Genomic DNA, 16,582 nt, shown 5'->3' with positions numbered 1-16,582 from the left:
CAAGCCCATCGTATGGATCAGCGCTACCGTGGGTCCATGCGCCCGACTCTATTTATGTGGAGCACTCATGTGTATTTGATATTCCGAGACGACCAAACTTCAACGTGGCCAAGGGCAGGGGATGCTCCATAACGCGGCACAAATACGTTCTGCCTTTCGGTGCTGATCTGGTGCCAAGCAAAAGTCTGGCTTGGCTAAAAATGGTGCGACGGCCTACTGAGCATGGGAGATCTCATGTAGATAGCTGGTCAAAAGCTTGATTCCTTCGATGTAGTTGCTGCGATCAATCTTCTCGTTGATGGAGTGGGCGCCGTCATCGGCACGGCCCATGGGCAGAAGCAGGACCTGGCATCGAGCAGAGCAGTAAAGCAAGATCGGTCAGCATTGGTGGCAGCGGCGCCGAGGGGATGGGTCGTGACCCCGAGGCGGTGACTCGGGAAACTTACGTTCTTGCCAAGGGCCTCCTGGAATGTCAGGGTGACGGGAATGGAGCCGCCCTCACGAGTGTAGTCGGGGGTGATGCCAAAGACAGTCTCGATCGCCTTGGAGGCAGCGCGGAAGTTGTAGTGCTTGACATCGGCGACCCAGGCAGGGCCGGCCGAGAGCTCGGTGATGGTGATCTTATTCTTGGAGTTCAGCTTGGCAAACTCCTGTTGGATGAACGAAGTGACCAGGGCCTTGATGGTTTCGGGCTTTTGGTTGGGCACCGAGCTGGGATGGGCGTATCGATGAGGTTGCCAGATGAATGAGTCAGAACGGGAGACAACAGTGGGAGGAAGCGGCACGATTGAAAGAGAACCACACAAATGCAAAGCACAAAAGTAATTCCGTTGTCGTCGGACTCAGGGATCGTCAGACGTGTCAGGAAGGCGTCACTCACCGGATAGAGAACTTGCCGATGACCTTGGCGGGAATGACCGTCTTGGCTCCGGCGCCATAGAAGGCACCTTCGATGCCGTGGAGAGAGAGCGTGGGGAATCTCCATCTGTGCGGGAGGCAAGAGCATGCAATGGTGAGTGGGCGGGCGACTCGGCCAATACGGCGTGAAGGAACGACACTCGAGGCACTGTCGTCACAACATACCGATGCATGAGGATATCCTGCTTGTTCTCGTGGATGGTGTTGGTGGCATCGATGGCCTGGTGGATGTCCTTGACACTGAAATCCAGATCGGTGTAGAGCTTGTGCTCATCATCTGCATCCAGCATGGGCAGCGGCGTGGTTAGAATGGGTTGTCTGGTCATGGAGCCGGCGACATGGAGGACGATGGCCCAATAGCGTACCAGTGACGGGGGCGACTTCGTCCTGGAGGAAACGACAAAGACATGGCGTCAGGCATCAGGCAGAGCGTAGTGACAAGACCATTCCCGCAGGCCAAGGATTGGTGCTGCAGCTCCGAGATGAAGCCACGGCGTAGTTGCACCCTGGTCATGGCAGTCGCAGGATTCCGTGGGTACTCACATAGATGCCGGGAATGAGAATCTTGCCGTTTGGCGAAACAAGCTTGCTCATCAGGTAAACCAGGTCGGTCATGGGCTCATGGACCTGTCAACGACACGAGGGTACGTGATCAATAAGTTGAGAGGCTGTGAGAATACAGCCAGCCAGCCAGCCTGCCTGCCTGCCTGCCTGCCAGCCAGCCAGCCAGCCAGCCAGCCAGCCAAAGCAAAGCCATGCGACCCCAATCGGCTCGGGTATATAGCGAACAAAGCAACGGCGATGAGAGCCACTGTAGTCAGCCAGGTGATTGATGTGCCTACCGTTCCACCAAAGACACCAGAGTGCAGATCGCGGCCCGGACCGCTGATTTCAACTGGACAATGCACAGAGCCGCAGCGGAACAAGTCAGCGGATGGGCACAGGCCACTGGGTTCGCAAGCGTCGTCTCGGCGACTCAAGCTCTCAAGACTATCGAGCGGGATCCAATCGCATGGGCCAGAGGCTTACGAGTAAAGTATGAGATGCCTCGCAGTCCGTAAGTAACGCAAGGCTTCTTGGTACCGAGCCAGTCTGGAGGAACAGGCGCAGGAGGTCAGAAAGAGGCAGGAAACGTGTGCCATCAACGACGACTGCATGTTTGCCGAGCAATCCCCAACAGACGAGAGTAGCTCGACCACGTACAGTTGTCACTGATGCAAACGCAGTCGACAGTGGCAAAGTAGTCCTTGGCCTCCTTGTAGATGATGTCGTCCAGACCCTCGCTACCAGACTCTGCATGGAGAGCAAAGGCACACACCGGGTGTTAGTGGAAAAAGGAAGGTAGGTGCAGGTGCCACCACTGGGCTGGACATTCCGCAGTGCTCGCTGTGTCATGTTGCCGAGACTAGGCCCACCTTCCATTCCCTCAAAGCACATCTTGATGTTAACAGGGAGGTCGATGTTGAGCTTCTGATGAGCCTCAATGACCCAGAGCCAGGAAATAATGGGGGCTGGATGGCATTACGCCATGTCACTTTGGTTAGTCCAGCTCACTTAGGCTCAACTCCCACGCAGACCGACCCAGATCAGATCAGTAAAGTAGATGATCCGGATCATCATGGTGCCCGGGTCATCGAGGTGTGCTGGTGCTCATGACCAATTCGCGGACAAGCTGCTGCACATACCCTTGTCGTCGGTGCTGCCACGGCCAAAGAGTCGGCCCTGCTCGTCCTCGACGAGTGTGAAAGGGTCGTGGGTCCAGCTGGGGTTGTGGGCAACAGAGAACGTTAATGTCGCTGCAGCATGAGATGGCCGATCGATCGAACAGCACAAAGCACAAAGTCGCATTGGAAGCCCATAGCGTTGCCTTCACGGACGAGGGAGTGCACGCATACCCGTCGGACTTGAGGGCCGGCTGGACATCGTAGTGACCTGCAGAGATTGTACAAGAGCATTCCGTCAGTGTTTTGTCCCGGCGCGAGCAACTTGGCTGTTGACTGCTTGAAGTAAATGCAGATCGACAAAGGATCGAGATGCACCGATGGCGCCAGATGCAAGCTGCGGCCACGGATGATCGGCCAAAGATGCACAGTCCTACCGTAGACAAGCACGGTCCGCTTGGCGGGATCAGTGCCGTAGGTGCCGAGGACAACAGGGGGGAGGTCGAGCTCGACGCCATCGAGAACCTGCTTTCCAGGGTGGTGGATCTTGGTGCTGACGTTCAAGCGGGTCATTTCTTGGACGAGCCACTGCGCCAGACCGGACCCAAGATAGAAGCGGGTCAGCCGAGTGGAGGATGGCAGCGAGCGTCATTAGGGAGACGCTGGCCAGTCGTTCGATCACAGGCATGATCTGGGGATGCGAGCCAGCATGTGCCGGACTAGTAGGAACGGGTGGCGTATCTGGAGGTCCGCCGAACGCATCCACCACATGTCTCCTGGACACACACAGCCTACAAGTCCAGAGGGCTCGCATATTGCAGTCGGCCCGCATATTGCGGGCGGCGCCTCACCTCGCCCATGCGGACGACATCCTGGCGGTGCTTGGCGTCGCCCGAGACCGACGGAATGGCCACAACTTCAGCAAGGCGCTTGATGTACGAGTCTTGGTTCTGGGAGATGTAGGCAAAGATCTTGTCCATGTTGGATGCGCTGGATCTGGGTTGAGGAAGGCGAGAGAGCGAGCGTGCAGAGTCTGCGATCGGCTGCGACGGGGCGATGGACGGGTACGATCGAGGCAATGTCCAGAGCAAGTTGGCTCCTGAGACAGCGCACTCGTTCCGACACTGGTCGGAATGTCGCGCGTGGAGCAGCCGGATCCAGCCGGATCCAGCCAGACTTGGATCCAGCCACACACCCTTGCTCGCTCCTCTCTCGGCGCTTCCTCGCTCGCATCCTCTGGTGTTCTCGCAGCCGCCATCCCAACAACCATCCGCCAACACCCATGTACACTTTGCTCACCGGGCTCTATCGGGAGCTCACGAGGAAGGAGGAGTTCTACGTCATCATCCTGGGCCTCGACAATGCCGGCAAGACGGTACGGGCATGTTGTGGTCGTGGTCGTGGAGTTCCGGTGCCGCTGATTCGTGTCGATGCTGTTGGGTCTCATGGGGGGCGGCCCTGTCTTGATACGGCCAAGCTTTTGCCTCTGTCCGCCGCACCGGTCCCTGTATCGATGCGAATCCGATCGGCGATGGCGCAAAGTGCCCCCGATGCCTCCATCCGGAATTCAAGACTGCCTCCGACCCCTCCCCGATTCAAAAGAGTCGGCCAGCTCCATCGATTGACTCTCGTGTGTTTACTTCGTTTGCGTATATCGATTCGCCGATAACGGCCGGTTGCGGAACAATCACCCAGACCCTGCTCGAGAAGATAAAATCTCTGTTTACGGGGCTGCCTGGCATGGCCCCCGAGAAGATTGCCCCCACCGTGGGTCTGAACAGTACGTCGATGTCGCAGCGGCAGGCAACAGCCATAGAGTGCCCTGCATCCAACAGCGCTGCATCCAACGGCGCTGCATGTGGCGGGATCCCTGGCTCGAGCGATCTACTTTGCCATTCACTGACTCTCGCCGGCACTTTGTGTCTGCCTCGTCATATGATCTACTCCCGTCCTCGTCTCGGAAACGCCTTGCCAGTCGGGAAGATCGATACCGGCCACAGTCGCATCAACTTTTGGGATCTGGGTGGGCAGCGAGAGCTGCACTCGCTCTGGGACAAGTACTACACCGAGTGTCATGCAATCCTCTTTGTTGTTGATGCGACGGATCAAGGGCGGCTGGAGGAAGTCAAGACAACGTTTGGTTGGTGATTTTGAATCCAAAGTCGCAGTGGAGCTTGTGGCGGCGCTGGACGACAACAGGAATCAGAAACCGTCGAGCCGGGCGAGGAGAGGGACTGCACGGCCAGAGCTCCTGGTCGCTGGTGATTAACGACAAGTGCTGCGCCGTTTACAGAGGGCGTGATCACCAACGACCATATCGAAGGAGTGCCGATTCTGATGCTGGCAAACAAACAGGATATGGATGAGGCCCTCAAGGTCCATGAAATCAAAGAGCTCTTCAATCCCGTGGCGGTCAAGCTGGGGGCCCGCGACAGCAAAGTCCTTCCGGTGTCGGCGCTGAAAGGGTATGTCAAGTCCGTGGACAGAGCTCGAGTCGAGAGTCGAGAGTCGAGTCGAGTCGAGTCGAGTTGCGGCCCTTCCTGGATGTGCAGAGCGGGGCATGCTGTGGCTACCGCGCCGGACGTGCAGGCGCCTGCATATGCCCAAGCAGCTAAGTCTCTTTCCTTCTTCCTGTGAATGTCTTGTGAGCAGCGATGGTATTCAGGAGGCAGTCGATTGGCTGCTACTGCGACTGCAGCGCAACAAAACCAACCGGCCTCCGGTCTACCGCGACTGAGTGGTGGGGCGTCGAGAGTCGCCATGCTGTGGACAAAACGGATGTCGCCATCGGAGCCTGGCCGGCATCCCAAGTACTCGACAGTGTTCTACTTTTTTTTTTTTTGACTCGGGCCGCCAGGAAGAAGCAAACTGCGACATTTCGATTGTACGATGATGGCTCGACGACACTCGTGGGTGAGGTATCGGCCGACACGGAGTGACAAGAGTTGCATATCCAGCGTTGTGCTCCTGGCAAACAAGCAGAAACCAGCCAGCCCCTGCGATTTGCATTGCTTGGAGAGCGAGCTTCTCACATTGCTTGTGCTCAGCCCTTCGTACGAATCGACCCCGTTTGTGTGTATGGCCACACCATCAGCTCTGGACCACCACCTCTTTCTCCAGTTCATCGAATCCAGGGAGGGAAGCGGCGCCCTCTCTCGTTTCGGAAGCTGCGAGGAGCAGCGATTCACAATATGCCTTGTTCTTGTTTTTCTTTTTTTGGTTATTGCAACCAGTCTCTCAGCCCAACCGAAATGTGGGCAATGCTGTCTCTGCTTGTCACGATTCGCTTCTGCTTTTCGCTCGCAATCTGTTTCTTGGATGAGCGCCTTTCTTGAATATATATATATATATATATATATATAGTTGAGTTTTGTGACTTGCCCATGGCGGACGGCTGCTCCTCGCGGTGCCGGTGTTGGAGTTCTAGACTGTGTTACATGTGCAGATAAGCCGTCGAACCGTGGGCATCACCACCGCCATCCCCGGACTGGGCTGTGCTCTTGGATGTACTGGAAGATAGCCTGCGGATTCGGCATTTCGAGAAGAACGTGCACTTCATAATGCGCATCGGACCTGACTCTTTGCTCCATCGTCTAACTAGAAACATCGCCATTTGTGATACGTTTTCTTGCGCGCCCTCGCTCCGAGAACAGAGTCACCCAGGATGGTTCCAAATGCATGAATGTTCTCTTGATTGTTACTATATGCGATATAGGACCAGGGACATGAGGTCGCGCACAATCTCAGGCACTCTCCGACACAGGATTGGATTGATCCACGATGGAAGACAATCGTAATACTCGATATCGGACAGCAGCTCCGCAGATCGGACAGGGGCATCCAGAGATCGGACAGGGCATCCAGAGAGTGGCACTCGGAAAGGAGGGTTCCAAAAAGAAAGAAGGTGAGGAAGGGGGAGGGAAGAAGCAAGGTGCAGTGCAGCGATCGCGGCGATAGAGGGTGGCTCGAGTCCTCCAAGACGACAAACAAGGACTCCAGCAATCTATGCGATTCCAGACGGTGCTACGGACCGGGGAGATCGAGTGGGCATTGGTGGGAAGAGGCGCGAGTGGGCGGTATGGATGGTGGAAGTGACCCCAAGTGGGCACCGACGCCAGCGAGCATTGACGGCTTTCGGCTTCAGCAGGCCGCAACCTTGCTCTTGTTGCTGACATACTGGATCAGATATCTGAGCAGGGCAGCGTGCCGCTTCCGTACATTGAGAGCGGCATCGACGGGCGACTCGTCATCCTGCTGGCTGTCCTTGACCGACATTTGACCAACGGCAGCCAGCAGCTGAGCCATACCATCGTTGCCAGGCGACCCTGCGGAGCTTTGGGCACTCGGAGCTGTCGTTGGGGCAGCGGCGGCAGCGGTGGAGTCGGCGGCAGCGAGATCTGATTCTGTCAGCGACTTTGCGGGCTCGATCTTGGTGCTCGTAGAAGCGGGGGCGCTCTGTGCGATCGTGACAAAGTGCAACGTGAGATCCGGGTTGTATGGCGATGCGCCATCCAGATCCGGGTTGTACGGCGAGATCGGCTGCGAGGCTGCCCCGATTGGCGGCAGAGACAGGCCCGTCGTGGCTACTGGCAAGGCTTGGTCGTGCAGCGCAATGTCGCCATTGAAGGAGGAGGAAGAGCTTGGGAAAAGGCCAAAGAGAGGGTCGGACTGCAGCGGGTCGGTCGAGAGCATTGGGTCGGTGCTCTGGAACTGGAAAGCGAATCCCTGTTGGATGGGGAGTGCGATCTGGGAGCCAAATGTCTGGCGCGTGCTCGAGTACAGGTCCGAGTTGAGGGTGTCCAGGAACGAGACCATATTTGAGCCAAAGGCACCGGGAGGCTGCGAGGGATTCGAGCCCATGTTGGTTACCGGTGTGCTTGGGCTCAAGCTGTGGCAGAGAGCATCGAGACGCAAGGCCATGTCTGTGCCGAGAGAGGAGGGTGGATGATGGATCGAGTGTTAGATGGAAAGGACGAGGCTAGAAACGAGAGTCGGCGCTGCTTGCGGCGCCTATTGCACATACCGTCGTCGTAGCAGGCGCTAATCTGGCCGTTTTCGACGTCGTTGACAAAGTCGTAAAAGGTATAGGTATCGAAAGTTCGCTTCCGCGACACCGGCGTTGGCTGGGAGAACTGCATATCCTGGCTGCCGGGCAGGCCGTGGATTGGCAGGACGGGCGGCGTCGGCGTGCTGTAGACCGTTGGGACGACGGGGTAGAGGGCATCGACCGAGAGGTGTGCGTTGAGGTCGAGATCGTAGTTGCTGGGAGATAGGCTGGAGGCTAAAGGAGCCAAGGAGTCAGACTCGATCTGTCGAGAGAGCGTTCGATGGCGCCAGCATTGGTTTGGCCGGAAGTTTGGTCGAGCGCGAGTGCCGGCAATTCACTCGGGACACACGGCAGAAGGCTGGCGGCAGCAGCAGAGCGACATACCTAATCTCATCGAAGGGTCGTATTCGGTCATGTCCGGCGAGACAGGCTTGTACTCGCGAACAGGATAGGGAACCTCGACGGCGTAGGGGCCGTTAAGGATATAGGAGCCGTCGAAATCCGCCTGGGCCGGGGGAGGAGTCACGGCCAGCATGGGGAACATCTTTTGGCCGCCGGGCAGGGGTGACGGAATGCCGTGGATGCCATAGGGAGGGACCAGGAGCTGGCCCTGGTCGGGATAGAAGCCAAGCGAGCCGGACTCGGACTCGGGCTCGGGGACAGCCCGAGGCTCATGAACCTTGTCGTGCTTTTTGAGATCCTGCGGGCGCTTGAAGGCTCTGTGGCAGACCTGGAGAGAGAATAGCAGAGGAGATGGCGGAGTGGGTGGCAGAGCGGACGAGAGAATGGATAAGGACTGGGCCGTGCTGGACTGAACTGGGCTGGACTGGAATGTAATATAATGTAATGTAATGTAATGTAATGTAATGTAATGTAATGGGCTGGATTGGACAGGCGAAGATCCAAGTCATGGCTACCACCAGACGACGAGCCATGGCCACCACCAGACGACGAGCCATGGCCACCACCAGACGACCAGACAACACCTACGGGGCAGAGATGCGGCTTCAGCGGGACGTGGATGCGCAGATGCGATGTGATGTGATCTCGCTTGAAGGTCTCGACCTTGCACGAGTCCCAGTGGCATTGGAGACACAGATTGTTGCGGGACTTGCGGCCGACGTGGTCGTTGGTGAGGTGGGCGTAGAGCGCCTCGGGGTCGTCAAAGGAAATGGTGCAGTCTAGCCACTTGCAGACATAGAGGGAACTTTGCTCGGCGGCCATGGCGGTGATGCGGATGTGCGATTTGGCGAGAGCGGGAGCGGGTGAGGGTGTGAGAGAGCGGGTGTGCGATTCGGCAGTCGTTAACGTGGTTGTTAACGTGGTTGGCAATGCGGGTTTGGGCGGGCAACAGGGCGATCGGCTGGAGATGGTCGATGGGGGGAGATGCACAGCGAGCGATCGAGGAGCAGGATGAAGCCGCAGGACATCGCCGCAGCTCGGCTCTTATAGAGCACCCAGCCCAAGCCGTGCCAAGAAAAGCGCCTGCCCCAACGAGCGCACAAACAAGCAGTCGCGCGGAGGCTCCTTCTGGCGGCGCAAACCGAGTGTCGGGTGCTTGGCGAAAGCGCCGGGCGGGTGGGTTACTGAGCGGTTGGGGTGGGCTGATGGCATACTGCATGGCATCCGTAATGGCATCCGTAATGGCATCCGTAATGACATCCGTAATGGCATCCGTAATGGCATCCGTAATGGCATCCGTAATGGCATCCGTAATGGCATCCGTAATGGCATCCGTAATGGCATCCGTAATGGCATCCGTAATGGCATCCGTAATGGCAATGTACGTCGGTGGATCATGGCAGCAATGTTCGTAATGTCAGCTGTAATGTCAGCTGTAATGTCAGCTGTAATGTTAGCAGCAATGTTACGTGTCACATTACTTATAATGTTAGCAGCAGTGCTACTTGTCTTGTTACGGCCATGGGCTGCCCAATGCGCATGGACAGCCCGCAGACCAGGCCGCATCTCGCTTGCAAGTAGCCAAGCGTCGGCAGACTCCCCGCTCTGCCAAGAAAGCCCCGTGCTGCCGCCGGTCTTGTGGTTTCTTGGCAGAGATTGGCGAAGCGACAACCCGCAGGGCTTTGACATTCAAAGCCCTGTGGCGACGCAGGCGGGCTGTGTTTGACAGAGCTCCATGACGCAACGATCTTGGACGATATCACACCATCCGCATGGACTGGGCGTCCATCCCACGGTATCTCGTCCGCCAATGCCATCGCAGCAGTCCATCGTCGGTCGGTCGCCGTCATCCAACCGGGTGACGATCGTCAAACCGCGGCCAACCACATCCGCTTCAGCGTCCTCCCCGGGCTTAACGGGCTTCCGCTGTCATCTCGCTCCGGGTGGGCATCCCGTATTCGCTTCCCTCCCCAGCCGCAATCCCATCGACAAAAACCTTGCCCTGGCCTCGTTGCCGATCGAGAGCTTGCCACGTCGCCAATGCCTCGTATCCGCAGGCAGGTTCGTGGATCGACAGCGGCCAGCGCACCGGTTGTCTCGATCACACCGTTGCGCTGGCATGGATCTGACTCTGCGGATGCGAAGGAACTCAATCCAGGGGGGCGGCCATGCTATAAACCCACCCCCTCGCGCTGCAAGCCAGTCCAGCACCACCCATCTCAAGCCTCATCTGCTCAGCTCTTCTTCACCTTCCTGGAGTCATTGCTCACAAGCACTGCTCATCGACCCAGCATCTCCTCTTCACTATCCCGTCATCGCCGACACATCCTGTCGTGAGCCATGCTTCGATCCTCCTGTCGCCCGCTCCTTGCCTCGACCACGATCAAGGCCCTCCGAGTCCCCGTTCGGCCCTTGGCGACTTCCGCCAAGCCGCATCCCGGCGGCTCCTCAGGCCGGCCTTTGTGGCAGCAGAGGATGCTCAAGGGCACGGCCTTGGTTGTGGCCGTGCCTATCGTGCTGACAGGAGTCTTCGCAGGCGACCTGTTTCTGATGGACCAGCTCTATCGCCGCTACCCAGACCAAGTCCAGGGCATTCTCCCGCGAGGCGTCCTGTTCTGGTCCCAGGTCCTGCCCGTCTTTGCGCACTACCAGTGGACCAAGCTCTCGTTCGCCTGGCTCGATCCCAATGCCCCCGAGGATGTGCGCGAGGCAAAGTACCAGACACTCCACGAGCTCTACGCACCCCGGATCAAAACCCTACTGAGACGCCTCGGTGGTATCTATGTCAAGTTTGGCCAGGAGGTCGCCATGGCTGGCGAGGTCCTGCCCAAGACGTATATGACCCAGATGATGGAGCTCCTCGACCGAAACGAGGGCATTTCCAGCCTCGAGGCCGTTGCCATGATCGAGTCGGCATTGGGCAAGAAGCTTTCCGAGGTCTTTTCGTCCTTTGACGAGACGCCGCTTGGGGCTGCTTCCATTGGCCAAGCGCATCGGGCCACCCTCAAGGACGGACGCGAAGTCGTCGTCAAGATCAAGTATCCCGACGTCGAGCACAACTTTAGCAAGGACATGCGCAACATTCGCCAGGTGGGCCACGGAGTGTGGTTGTCGATGTCGGGCGAGCGTGCGAGCAGGGGGCAAGTACTGAGAATGGATCGTCTGGGACTCGTCTGGGACTCGGGTGGGACTTGTCTGGACTCGGATGGGACTCGGGTGGGCTTCGATGGACTCGGATGGGCTTTGGAGCAAGTATCAGGGCTCTTGTCGGCGATCGACAAGGTTCCCGCGCCGGCTACACTTTGGACCGGAATATCAAACTCAGCATGGAATGCAGCACATCAAGCTGGCCTGCGTATGCGCTGGATCAATATCCCGAATCCTGTTCAGCGATAATGACCAGCTCCAGCTGCCACTTCATGTTCAAACTCGAGTATCCCAGCGGCACGAAGCCATGAGGCCTATCTTTGTCAGAGTGGCTCCCATTACTCACACTTGTGTTCCTCCTGCTCTCCATGCCCCTCCCCGCTTCCCCGGCTCTCCGGCTGCGACTCCCAGGCTCTCAGGCTCATCAATCCCGAGTCCGATTCCTACATGAGCGAGATCGAGGATCAAATCGGCCTTGAGTTTGATCTGGAGCGCGAGGCCCGCACCTTGCAAACCGTGCATGACAACCTCGCTCCGCACTTCAAGAATGTGGTGGTTCCCCTGCCCGTTGCCGAGCACTGCACACGGGATGTGCTGGTGATGGACTATGTGCCGGGCCAGAAGCTCGTCGACCGCATCAACGAGGAGTTTGAAAGGACTGCCTCGCGTATGGGCTTCACCCTAGACGAAGTTGTCCAGCGGCATGGGAGCTTCACCTTTGGCGAACAGGTCCAGATGACTCTCCGACTGGCCGTATGGGAACTCTGGGACCGGTTCGCATCCGTCCTCTCAGCCGTCTATGTCCGCATCACGGGCCAGCCCCTGGCTCTGGCCACGCCTCCACAACAGGCCATCCCCAAGACCGCCATCTTCAAGACCCTTCTGGCCGTCCTGGGCCATCAGATCTTTGTCGATGGCTTCTTCCACGGCGACCCTCATCCTGGTAACCTGATCCTGCTGCCCGATGGCAGGATTGGCCTCATCGATTTCGGCCAGGCCAAAGCACTGACGTCCCGAGACGTTGAGTTTTGCGCCCAGCTCTACGAGCTGCTCTATCAGTCAGCCTCCCCTGAGGAGGTCGCCCGCCTGGCTCGCAACGAGGGCTTCCTCACCCAAAAGAACGACGAATACGCCCTCTACAAGTACATGCAGATCTTCTTTGATCGTGACGATAAAGAAGTCCGCGATGGTGAGTAGTTATCGCCACGATCGCTCGGACTCGATGAAGCACAGTGATCCTGCGTCCATTGTTGCCGCTGCTGTCGAAGGAATGAGAGAGCGGAGACAGATGCGGCTATGGCTGCTTGCCTCCTGGGTCCGACAGCGCCATCATGGGATGACCTTGGGGCCAATGATCTCGTCAAGTCGATGGTGTGCTTGCCACTCACCCCATCGCTGCAATCTGGCCGATGGCTATCATCTCATCATCTCATTCTCCCATTCTCCCATTTTTCCCATTCTCCCATTTTTCCCATTCTCCCATTCTCCCGTCATACAGGCATGGAAAGTATGGAGTTTTACACATATCTGGGCGAGCGGGACCAGCTCAAAGTCATGCCCAACCAGTACAGCATCCTGCTGCGAACCATTGGCATCGTTCGCGGCCTCGGCTACATGCTCGGATTCACCGAAACGTCCTTTTCAAAGGAGTGGCACACTTATGCCGCCAATGTCGTCGCCAAAGCAGCGCACTAATCCCATGGCTGTGCACCCGGTTGTGGGGCGCACTGCCCCATTTGAAAGTCCGCAAAGATCCGTTGAGGCCCCGTAGCGGAGCTTCTGCTTCCCCTCCGGCCGTCTTTTGCCGTTTCTTTGCCCTATCGAGAACTGTTATTTGGCTCGCTTCTCCCGCGCTTCCCTGCAATCCACTTTCTCGTTCGCTTCTCGTCTCGCCACCCTCAGCCCGTTGGTCCTCCCTGCGTGAGTCATCCAAATCCTGAACGTTTCATGTTTTGTGCCTGTTGACGACCAAAGTTTGAATATATTGACATCGCCTCGATCGTCGAGTCTCCATGGCCGGTGCTGTGCGCACACCGCCTGCTGCTCGGACCAAGCGGTTTGAGCTTGCATTTCGGCGGCTATTTCGCGGTGAGGAGGGAGGAAGCCCGGTCACTCGGAGCCGTCGTCTCATGCTTTGATGGCACTTAGAGCGCCCCGAGCTTGTTGGTGTTGCTGGAGACCTCGGGCTGTCGGAGCAAGTAATCTGCGAGATTGGGAGGCCAGGGTGAGTGGAGTGCCTCTGTAAACATGGGATCGGCGCGAGCCTGATGCCCGCTTGGCCATCGAGCGTGATTCAGTCCGCAAGATGCGACAACGATGGAAACTCTACCTCCGTTCTGGGAGATGTAGCGAACCCAGGGGAAGGCCTGGTATCCGCTCTTGTCGGTGACCTTGAGGTATCGGACTTGGATGCCCGAGACGGTAAAGTACGGGATTTCGAACTTGACTTGGATGGGAGGGCGGCGATCAGGGAGATCTGCACGAGCATAGGCATCCCGGTTGGAAGGAATGAGCGGTGAGGAAACAAGCCTGCACTAGCGCCGCAGCAGCACTGGCCATGCCAAATGTAACCAGAGGCGGCCAGGCACACCCCAGCGCGTGTCCGTTCGGCTGGATGGTCATTGGTGCTTCGGCAGCGTCAGCCTACCCGTTCGGACACTGGGAAGGCCAAAGTGCGCTCTCATCAGGAACTCCTTGCCGCCCTGGAACTGCTTGATCTTCCAGACAACGGCGTTCTTTTCGGGGGCGTACGATGCTGTTCCAATGGTGGTCTGTGCAAAGCAGTCGAGCAAAGGTCGCACGGCCGTATTCAAGTCTCAGCGATCAGTGGCTCCGCTACAGGACAGCGGTTTGCCGAAATCGCACCGGTGACGATCCACGCTCACCTTAAACTTTGGCGTGTCCGCATCTTCAGGGACAGGGACGATGATCTCGACGTTGTTTGCCGTCGATCTCCGCTTGAACTGGGCCCTGGCTTTGATCAGGATCTCGAGACGCGAATTGCTGTGGCTCTCGATGACGGCCTCGCACCAGATCAGCGGCTTGACCTGTTGGCAGCACAAGTCGGCACAGGACGAAGACGTCTCGTCAGCCAAATCGCAGGCAGATCTTGGACACGCACGAGCCGTATAAGGCTGTCAAGCCATTTGACTCGCTATGATGTCTCAGCCATGTGGCGTGTGTGAGCGGGGCCAAGGACGACTTCTCTTCCGCAGAGACGCTGGGCGTACCTGAGTGTTGAGGCGATATGACATCAGCTCAAACTCGCCGTCGGGGGGAACAAAGGAAATGGTTCTGTCCTTCTCGAAGCGAGACAGTCCCACACACTGGTGGAACTTGACGTCCTCCATTTCCACCGACTTGCCCTTCCCGGTAGCTTCAGCCGAGGTATCCGCCGTGGTGGTTGCACGCCATTTTGTTTGCAGGAGGCATGGCATTGTGTGAGTGGCATTGCACAAACGACCAAGGGTTCAGGCCGTATACGATCACAGTGGTATCCGACTGATTCAATCACAGGCCACAAGCAAGCCTAACCAGACCGTGCACTCTATCAGCTCCGGAAGCCCCGGGTCGCAGCTGTCGACTATCTTGCTGTGCATAGCCCACATCCAAAGTGGAACTGAATTCTGCTTACCTCGTCCCGTCGACTCAAACAGCACCTTGTCGTTCAAACCCAGTCGCACATCGGGCATGCCGCTGAGGTAGCACTTCATCTTGATGACACCGAGGATTTCACTGCGCAAAACGTTGCCGTTGGAGTTGACCTGAAGGGCGGAGAGACATGCTCAGTCAACCGACAGATGCTATTGGCTGCTTACGGCGATATCCCAGACAATGACATGATTATGTGCTAAAGGGCAATCGCTGCCCGCACGGCCAGCTCGATCGACTCGGCTGGCTTCTTACCAGAAGGTTGACGGACTCGATGACGTCCAGGAAGATCTCGTTCTTGCGGTACTTGATACCCTCCGAGCGCCAGGACACGGTGTTGGTGAGGGCAAGAGGGACATTGGGCTGCTGCTGGGGAATAAGGGCGTAGGACTCTTGCAAGATATACCTGACGAGCCAAAGGACATGCATGTTCGGGTGAGCATGGGGTGCGGACTGGTCCATGAGCGAGCCGATGGACAGACGCCCAACGGGTGCGAGTACGGGTCTGCGCCAGAGACGAGAGTTGCCGGCGAAGCAAGACAAAAGGGAGGCCAGATACACACTCTTTGAGGAGGTTGATGTCCGTCGTCTGGGGATAGCCAAAATCCATCATCTCGTCCAGAAGCTCGTAAATCACGACAAAGTTGTCTCGGATCGACTCCTCCTCGACACTACCAAAGTAGTCCTTCAAGATCTGTCGACGTTCCGACGCGGGTGGATCGAGTCCAAGGCAAGGGTGTCCGTTAGTGGTGCTGCAGGCGAGGTCGAGAGAAGACGACGCGGCGACGATGCGCATTATCGACCGGCAGCTGAGACGGGGGGGGGAGCGTTGATGCTGGCCAACAAATACCGATCGATACTGTCGATTCGTTGATGATGCAAGCCATAATGCGAAAGACTCGTCTCGAATATCTGACCGCGCGCATATCCAAGACCCGTCCTCCCGTTTACGGGCCGGGGAATGATCAAGCAACACACCTCGGCAAGCTTGTGCAGGAAAAGAAGGATTGTAGCTGCGTTCGGGTTCTTCTTGGCCATGGCCAAGACTGCAGCAGCGGATAGAGGAGAGCGCAGCGACGACGGAGCTCCTTTAGTGATCGAGAGCCAGGGCCAGATGGACACGACGAGGGCCCTTGAACAGCAGGATGGTCATCCGCTGGACGATACAGAGGGCCAGCTTCGTTGTCCTCCTGCATGGCTCAGTCGTGGCTATCCGATGCAACCGAACAGCCGGGGGAGCGGAGTCTTGCCGGCGTCGATGGCGATGACCTGCCAAAGCCTGCTGATGCGACCGACTGCACGCGAGCAGCCACGCAGGCGTTGATCTGGGGTGGAGGTGCAGAACGGAGGGTCGCAGGAACGAGATACTCACGATAGAGATTGTTGTATCGGATGTACAAGAAGTGCACACCATCCTCGGTCGAGATGACAGGGGACGGCGTCTGGTCGAGCTCCTCGGCCGCGAGCACCAAGGGCATGAATTTTTCGACGGCAGACATGGGGATGTCGCCCCGGTAGTTGCGGGAGATGAGGACCTTTCCCTTGAGGTCCAGAATGAATATTGACGATGCCACCATGCTGTCGGGATGCGGGGTGTGGACGGGTTCGCGAGGATCTCTGGGCGATGAGCTGGAGTGCAGGCGGGCAGGCCGATGCGGGCGGTCGACGACAAGCAAACCCCAGCAAAAGCCGGGCCGAGGCCAGCCAGGAGCGCGGATTGATCCGGCTTGTGCATTCGAACCGACACTGGCAAATG

At 57.7% G+C, this 16,582-nt stretch overlaps 6 protein-coding genes across 6 annotated transcripts; 2 read left to right on the top strand and 4 right to left on the bottom strand.

The window, feature by feature from the left end:
- Window positions 1–17: 17 nt before the first annotated feature.
- BJ171DRAFT_519545 (uncharacterized protein) lies at window positions 18–3,664 on the bottom strand. The gene is made up of 14 exons (XM_053112359.1): window positions 3,431–3,664; window positions 3,017–3,167; window positions 2,814–2,850; window positions 2,604–2,680; window positions 2,334–2,429; window positions 2,122–2,211; window positions 1,948–2,010; window positions 1,761–1,813; window positions 1,462–1,545; window positions 1,284–1,305; window positions 1,084–1,195; window positions 881–985; window positions 447–711; window positions 18–345 (listed from the first exon to the last, which is right to left on the bottom strand). The coding sequence occupies exons 1-14, from the start codon at window positions 3,557–3,559 to the stop codon at window positions 214–216; spliced, it is 1,416 nt and encodes a 471-aa protein (XP_052963100.1). The 5' UTR covers window positions 3,560–3,664; the 3' UTR covers window positions 18–213.
- Window positions 3,665–3,861: 197 nt separating this feature from the next.
- Window positions 3,862–5,316, top strand: BJ171DRAFT_585560 (P-loop containing nucleoside triphosphate hydrolase protein; the record flags this gene model as incomplete). Its single annotated transcript, XM_053114370.1, has 5 exons — window positions 3,862–3,954; window positions 4,152–4,359; window positions 4,555–4,719; window positions 4,873–5,044; window positions 5,232–5,316. The coding sequence occupies 5 exons, from the start codon at window positions 3,862–3,864 to the stop codon at window positions 5,314–5,316; spliced, it is 723 nt and encodes a 240-aa protein (XP_052963099.1).
- Window positions 5,317–6,627: 1,311 nt separating this feature from the next.
- BJ171DRAFT_220631 (uncharacterized protein) lies at window positions 6,628–7,888 on the bottom strand. The gene is made up of 2 exons (XM_053106476.1): window positions 7,603–7,888; window positions 6,628–7,501 (listed from the first exon to the last, which is right to left on the bottom strand). The coding sequence occupies exons 1-2, from the start codon at window positions 7,715–7,717 to the stop codon at window positions 6,720–6,722; spliced, it is 897 nt and encodes a 298-aa protein (XP_052963098.1). The 5' UTR covers window positions 7,718–7,888; the 3' UTR covers window positions 6,628–6,719.
- Window positions 7,889–7,960: 72 nt separating this feature from the next.
- Window positions 7,961–8,850, bottom strand: BJ171DRAFT_427944 (uncharacterized protein; the record flags this gene model as incomplete). Its single annotated transcript, XM_053107834.1, has 2 exons — window positions 7,961–8,356; window positions 8,617–8,850. 2 exons carry the CDS (start codon window positions 8,848–8,850, stop codon window positions 7,961–7,963), a joined length of 630 nt encoding a protein of 209 aa, XP_052963097.1.
- Window positions 8,851–10,578: 1,728 nt separating this feature from the next.
- BJ171DRAFT_428022 (ABC1 family-domain-containing protein) lies at window positions 10,579–12,870 on the top strand (the record flags this gene model as incomplete). The annotated part of the gene is made up of 3 exons (XM_053107838.1): window positions 10,579–11,118; window positions 11,587–12,364; window positions 12,674–12,870. 3 exons carry the CDS (start codon window positions 10,579–10,581, stop codon window positions 12,868–12,870), a joined length of 1,515 nt encoding a protein of 504 aa, XP_052963096.1.
- A 277-nt stretch (window positions 12,871–13,147) lies between these two features.
- On the bottom strand, window positions 13,148–16,469 carry BJ171DRAFT_519536 (adaptor complex AP-3 domain-containing protein). The gene is made up of 10 exons (XM_053112358.1): window positions 16,199–16,469; window positions 15,805–15,872; window positions 15,390–15,520; window positions 15,082–15,232; window positions 14,810–14,939; window positions 14,406–14,551; window positions 14,061–14,222; window positions 13,823–13,946; window positions 13,505–13,651; window positions 13,148–13,378 (listed from the first exon to the last, which is right to left on the bottom strand). Exons 1-10 carry the CDS (start codon window positions 16,401–16,403, stop codon window positions 13,320–13,322), a joined length of 1,323 nt encoding a protein of 440 aa, XP_052963095.1. The 5' UTR covers window positions 16,404–16,469; the 3' UTR covers window positions 13,148–13,319.
- Window positions 16,470–16,582: the final 113 nt, after the last annotated feature.

The sequence above is a fragment of the Polychytrium aggregatum genome, assembly GCF_025602895.1.
Source record: "Polychytrium aggregatum strain JEL109 chromosome Unknown BJ171scaffold_43, whole genome shotgun sequence".
Lineage (NCBI taxonomy): Eukaryota > Fungi > Chytridiomycota > Chytridiomycetes > Polychytriales > Polychytrium > Polychytrium aggregatum.
The sequence above is the reverse complement of the archived record's forward strand: the minus strand, read 5'-3'. Positions and strand labels throughout refer to the sequence as shown.